This window comes from Eriocheir sinensis, chromosome 29 (assembly GCF_024679095.1).
Source record: "Eriocheir sinensis breed Jianghai 21 chromosome 29, ASM2467909v1, whole genome shotgun sequence".
Lineage (NCBI taxonomy): Eukaryota > Metazoa > Arthropoda > Malacostraca > Decapoda > Varunidae > Eriocheir > Eriocheir sinensis.
Genome location: NC_066537.1, coordinates 12,948,706 through 12,955,443, shown reverse-complemented (window position 1 = coordinate 12,955,443; position 6,738 = coordinate 12,948,706). Strand labels below are relative to the sequence as shown.

At 47.9% G+C, this 6,738-nt stretch overlaps 1 protein-coding gene across 2 annotated transcripts in view; it reads right to left on the bottom strand.

Annotated features, from left to right (window-relative positions):
- Positions 1-2,472: 2,472 nt before the first annotated feature.
- LOC127005087 (neuroligin-1-like) overlaps positions 2,473-6,738 on the bottom strand; it is an 87,078-nt gene continuing 82,812 nt past the window's right edge. For both annotated transcript variants that reach the window (XM_050873594.1, XM_050873593.1), the window contains exons 7-8: positions 4,646-4,761; positions 2,473-4,555 (exon numbers count right to left, since the gene is read on the bottom strand). In XM_050873594.1, coding sequence (XP_050729551.1) covers positions 3,393-4,555; positions 4,646-4,761 — 1,279 coding nt within the window. In that variant the 3' untranslated portion in view covers positions 2,473-3,392. The remainder of the gene's footprint in view (positions 4,556-4,645; positions 4,762-6,738) is intronic.

The following is a 6,738-nucleotide window of genomic DNA, read 5'->3' as shown; positions in this document are numbered from 1 at the left end:
TGCAATGAAGTGTTAAGTTAAAGCTCAAATATAAAGCTATGTTAGAGGAGGAGGAGGAGGAGGAGGAGGAGGAGGAAGAAGAGGAGGAAAGAGGAGGAAAGGGAAAGAAAGATAAAAGGAAAAGGAACAAGGAAAAGGAGAAGGAAAAGGAAAAGGAATAGCAAAAGGAATAGGAAAAGAAAAAGGAAAATTAAAAAGGAGTAGGAGGAAGCAACCATCACGACGCCTTCCCATTCCTTGTTTCTCTTCTTTTCTATTCTATTTTCGTGTGGTTATTATTCTGCGCTTCTCTCTCCACCAAAAACGCCTCAAGGGGGAAGCGATGACGAGTGGGTGAATGTGTGTAGCGGGAAGGGGGAGAGGGAGTAAGGGAGGAGGCGGGGGAGGGGGTTATACAGGTGAAGACAGGTAGAAGCAGATAGCCTCGAGATGAAAAGGTAAACAGGTGTAATGAGATGTTACGGGAAATCCAGGTGATGTAGGCGGGTATGTACGTAGGTGTTTATGCTAAGGTGGGAAGTAGCACCAGGTAAGATCTCATTGACTTTATGCTGAAAAAGTGAACTGGTAAAATGGAGTGTCAGGTACGTTGATGTTCGTGTTGAGATCTAATGGACGTCTGGGTATGAGACCGATGTGTGTAGGTGTGTATGAGTGTGTGTAAAGGTGAGAAGTAGCCACAGGTAAGACCTCATTGACCCTGTCTTGAAATAGTAAACGGGTCGGAGGGAGTGTCAGGTACCAGGTAATGTTAGTGTGATCTAACTGACGTGAAGGTGAGCAGAGGTAACGGCAGATAAGATTTCATTGACCTCATGTTGAAGAAGTAAAGAGGTAGGAGAGAGTGTCAGGTACAAGATGATGTCCGAGGAGGAGGAGGAGGAGGAAGAGAATGGGGAAAAAGAAGAAGAGTAGAGAAAAGTAACAGGATTAGGAATAGGAAAACAAAAGAAAAAGGAATATTGTCAGTGTTGGGATCTACTTGATGTATGGGTATAAGACCGACATATGTACAGGTAGCAGATGGTTACGTAATACAGGTAACTTGGGTAACTTGGCACCGCAGCTTTACAAGGAAACGGAAGTGAGGGATCAACAGAGAGAATAATTTGGATGCAGTTTAGTTTGTCTTCCTGAGTTCCTGGTGATGACGCAACCTCTTCCTTCTTGTCTTGCCTTACCTGTCTGCTCATCTGTCCGTCCCTCAACCTCCGCGTCACAGGTGGAAGATATGCCGGTGATTGGCTGATTGTGTTGCTCAGGTGTAAGGTGTTTTTTCATTTTTTTTTATTTATTGTTTTTGTTAATTTACGTTTTTAGCTTTTTTTTTGTTAGTTGTGAGTTTACATTTTTAGCTTATTTTTTTCTCATTTTTTTTAGTTTACGCCTTTTAGTTTCATTTTTTTTTTTGTTATTTTTGTTCGTTTGCCTTTTTTTAGCTTTATCTCTTTTTTGTTGTTAATTTTGAGTTTTTGGCTTCATCTTTTTTTTTGTTTTTTGTTTTATTTCATTTTTTCCTCCTGAGCTGCCTCCTTTGCTATATAAGAAACTCCTGGTACTCTACTTCATCTTCTTCCGTCTGCTGATTGGGTTTAACTTTTCTTGTTAGTCAATGTTTGTTTTTTTCCTTGAGCTTCCTCCTTCACTGTAAAAAAAAAAAAAAACTACCACTCTTCTACTTCATCTTCTTCCTTCTGTCGTCCGCTCTAATTCCCCCTCCCTGTAGATTTTACTCTCTTCTCTTTCCTCTATCTGTGTTCCTTCATCCCCTCCCTCCTTCCATCTATGTCCCGTCTTTCCTTCCTTCCTTCCATATCTGTTCCTTCATTCCCTCCCTCCCTCCTTCACTCACTCCATTTTCCTTCTTCATTCCTTCTGATGAGTTCAAGCCTTCATTTTTTCTTTATATGTAAGTTATTATGATATTGCTCAAGACGTTTTCCCTCTTTTATTTTTACTTGACCTTTTCTTCACCCGTTTGGAAAGATCTATCCCGAGTTCTTGTCAGTAATTTCCCGGTCTGTCAATTTTTTTGTTTATCTGTTGTCTCGTCAAATGAGTAAAGAACGATTATTTATATATTTTTGCCGTTTTTTTGTTTTGTTTTTTGGGTCACTCTCCTTTCGTCTGTCTCTTACCTGTGCTTGCGGTATCAGTGTTTGCAATTGCCTCACTTATATATTTTTTTATGGCAGGAGAAGGAAGCGTGAAGTAATATGAATCAAACAATAATGAAAAATGCATAATGATAGTAAAAATGATAATGATGATGAATAAATTAATGAATTGTGAATTAGAACGATTTAAAGAATGATAGATTAAAGGTAAACAAGAACGAAAATAGAGAAACAATAAAAGTAAAATACGAGCGGTAAACTAAACGAGTAGGAAAAATACATATCAAGTAAATATCAGTTCAGGGTCACGGGTCAATATATATTTTTGAAAGGGCACGGAAAATCATCGTGATTCTCATTTTTTACTAGAAAAATGTTGAACTGCAACATGTCAATACATTGTTTTGATATTTACAAGTTACGATCGTTTAATGAAACGCACACACAGACACACATCAAAAAAGTGCACATCATTTGTTCGCCTACACGAATTGTTTAAAATATTTTGAGAGTTGTATTGTTATTAGTATTATTAATAGTATTATTATTAGTATTTATGTTATTGTCTTTGTAAGGGAGTATTAAGAGTATCGTCATCGTCGTCATCGTCATCATCAGCGTCACCTTCACCGCCACGCTGCCCCGCCTCGGCGCCAGGGCAGGGGAGCCTCGACTGTGACTGACTGGGGGAGGGGGGGAGGGGGGGGACACACACACACACACACACATACACACACACACGCGCGCGTGCGCACACGCACGCACACGCATGCACACACGCACACGCACTCACGCAAGCACACACACACACACATACACACACACACACACACACACACACACGCAGGGTGGGGTGTGCCTGACAGTAACAAATACTTACCGGGGGGGGGGGGGGGTCTGGGTGCATGGCCAGGGTCATTGTGGGGGGCAGGGGGTGCACACAACAGGGGGGGGGGGGTCGATGGGCCTTCCTCAGGCACTTATTGCTGGGCGCTAGAGGCGGGCCGGGTCGCCCTCTGGCCAGGTGCGGGGCCCGCGGGCCTGACGCGGCCACGTGGAGCAGCCGCCGTGGGAGGCGCGGTGCTCCCCGGGGGTCGCCGCCGTGGAGGGGGGCTCCGCGGGGGGCACGTCCAGCCCGTTATAGAAGGAGCCGCCGTAGTAATCGACGACGTGAGCGTGGGGGCCGTGCTGCTCCAGGGACGTGCAGGGGGCGAGGGGTGGCGCGCCGTGCACGTAGTCGGCCGCCGAGAGCACCGTCGCCAGAGGGCGCCGCCATCATAGCCTCAGCTCCTCGTACGGTGGGATCTTGCCCCGTGGCGGCGCCGGGACGTGCACCGGCAGCAGCGGCTGGGACTCGGCTGGCATGAGCCGCGGGGGCGGCGGCGGCCGCGGCAAGGTGGTCTGTTGCGGCTGCTGCGGGGAGTGCTGGTGCTGGTGCTGGTGCTGCTGTTGGTGCTGCTGGAGTTGCTGCTGCTGCTGTTGGTACTGCGGTGTCGTTAGGGGCGGTGTGCACGCTTGTGTGCATACCTGGGTGCACGCTTGGGTGCACGGCTGGTGCTGGGGCAGCGGGTGAGGGTGTGAGCCCACTAGCGTGGCGCTGCCGTTGGGCTTGGTGGCCATGGTGACCGGCGTCCAGCGGCAGTCTGCCTCGATGGGCGGGTCGGCGAAGGCCTCAGGGCACTCCGAGAGGTGCGTGAGGGCCTGCGTGTGGGTGAGGGGCGAGGGCGAGGGCGGCGGCGCCATGAGGGAGGCGGGCGCCGCCAGCAGGCTCTTGGGCACCTCGAGGGTGGTGGTAGTGGAGGGCGGCGGGCTGAGGGTGGTCATCTGCTGCTCGCTGCCCGCCAGGCTGCCCTGCTGGCTCTGCTGCTCCGCCTTGTCCCGCATGCGCGAGCGGTCCCGCTGGTAGTAGACGCCGGCGAAGATGAGCAGGTTGAGGATGAGCAGCGACACGCCGATGGTGATGGTGACGGAGAGCGCTGTGGAGTAGGGCATCACGCCCACGTCCTCCGTGCGCGTCTCCTCGGCGTGGGCGGTGGGCGTGGCCGGCGCCTCGGGGGCGGGCCGCCTGAACCCGCTGAGGGGCCCTCGCGTGGTGGTAAGCAGGGAGAGCAGCGACGGGGTGGCGCTGCCGGAGCCCGGCCCCTGGGAGGTGGCGGGCGTGGTGGTGGTGGTGGTAGAGGGGACGATGTAGTGGCCCGCCATGTGCCGCAGGGCGCGCACGGGGCCGGAGTACAACGTCGGGTCGTCGTAGCCGGAAAACAAGTGGTGCACCACCGACAGCTCCTGCAGCGCCTCCTCGGGGTCCTCGAGCTCGGGCCCCTCGGTGTCGCGAAGCCGCAGGAACTCCAGGCTGCCGACGCGCTGCAGCCGCGGCACCAGCCACATCCACAGCGCCAGCGGCTGAGCCCGGTAGTGGTGCCGCGCCGAGGAGAAGCTCTCTGCGGGGACGAGTGGGTATCAGACTGACACATACGCACACACACACACACACACACACACACACACACACACACACACACGGTACTCACCCACGGACAGGTACTTCTGGTGCACGGGGTCGTACTTGTTCCACGTGATGCTCCTCACCAGGTTGGCCTCGCGGCTCTTGGTCACCAAGTTCTGGTCGTGGCGGATGTTGGGGTTCCTGGGGGGGATGGACGGTGTGAGCAGGGTGTGTGTGGGGGGGGGGGACAGGGGAGATGAGAGTGTGTGTATATGAGACACACTCTACTTGTTATTACTGGCCAATTAACCTCACCTGTTACACCTGGCGGGCCCCACCGGTCCAGACGCCCCCCCTCACCTGACCTCGCCAATCAGCGCAGACTATGAATAGGAATGAACCTGTTAGGGACGCCCACCTGGCCTGCCCTGCTCCGCTCTCAGCCTGTCCAATTATACCTCCGCCTCCTCCTCCCTATTCGTCCTTCAGTCAGGGAGGCAGGGCAGAGGCTAGACAAAGGACATGCATAAAGGACCTGCCTAAAATCACTCTCCCGTATAGTTAGACAGGAGAAAGAGGAATGATGTAATTCAACTAAAAGCTTAAAAAGAATACGGTTCTCAAAATGCTAATTCACCTATGCTAATTTAACTTTATTAACGTATCTTTGAACTTAATATGTTCAAACTTACTTTAACTTTTGCGCTCCTCCTCCTCCTCCCCCTCCTCTTCCTCCCCTCCATTCCACTCTCGTTCTTTTTCCTCTCTTCGCCTTTCTCCTCCCCTCCTCTCGTGTTTGCCTTATACTCTCTCCTCTCTCTCGCCTTCTCCCCTTTTTTTGGAGGTTTGTGTACCTTTGCTCCCCTCATCAGCTTTCCCTGTCCTCCCCTTTCCCTCCTTGCTACTTTCTTTCTTACTTATATATCCATTTTTATCCCTTCTGTTTTGATTACGTTTTCTTTCTTCCCTGATGTTCAATGTTTATTTTTCTTCTTTTTATACTTTTTGTCTTCTTTCCTTTTTCTTCTTTTTTATTTTTATTTTTTTACCTTTTTACAACGTTCTCTTCTCTTTCTTTCTCATATCCTACTTTTATCCTCTCTTCATCTTTTATTATTTTTGTTTATTTTTATTTGCTTGAAGTTTCCCGTGTCCTTCCCCTCTTCTTTTTTTTATCTCATATTTTTTTCTTCTTTTCCTTGTTATTCTTGTCATATATCTTTTCCTTTTTTCCCTCTTACATCTCATCCATTTCTTTCATCTCATATCTTCCTTCTCATTTCTTGTTATTCTTTTCATATTTTTCCCTTTCTTTTTTTCTTTTTTTTCTGTCTATCTTTTCCTTCGTAGCATCCATTGTTTTTTTTACATTCTTTCTCTTCGGTTTATCTCGTCTCACTTTATTTCCTCCTTTCTCTCATGTTATTGTTCAATCTTTATCTCTCTCCGTCCTTTCCTACACCTTCTCTGCTTTTCCTCAGTCTTTTCTTTCAGGTTCTCATTCATCTTTTTCCTCCTTCCATCTTTGTTATTTTTCAATCTTTTCCTCTTGCTGATTCATCTTATATCACCTTGTTTTCTTTCTCCTTTCCTCCTTGGTATTCCTTCATCTTTTTTTTTTCCTGCTCACCTCTTATCACCTTTTCCTCCCTTCTCGTTTTATTAAAGTTTTGCCACATCCTTCATTTTATCTACTTTGCTATTTTCTGCTTTCTTCTGTTCTATCTCTTATCATCTCGTGTCATTGCCTTCACTCTTTTTCTTGATGTTTGTAGTTTTATTTTTCATTTATTCTTTATTTTTTCCTTTTATTCCTCAACCGTTTCTTTCTTTCCTATCCTATTCCTTATCACCTATTTTCTACATTCATTTCTTCTTGCTCCTCCTTTTTCTTATTTTTTGGGTCGCGTAATCCCTGTTCCTTCCTTTCTCATCCTACTCTTTTATCACCATTCTCATCTCCTTTCTCTTCTTGCTCTTCCTCTCCTCCCTTTTTCTTTTCTTTCATCTTCGACTTTCTTCTTTCATACTACCCTTAAATCACTCTTTGTCGCCATATGTCTCTTCTTTTTCATAATTTTCTCATGTTTTTTTTTTCTTGCCCCTCAATATTTCCTCCCTCCCGTCTCTCCTTCACCTTACCTGTCCTTACCTTTACCTTACCTCCCTTACCTACCC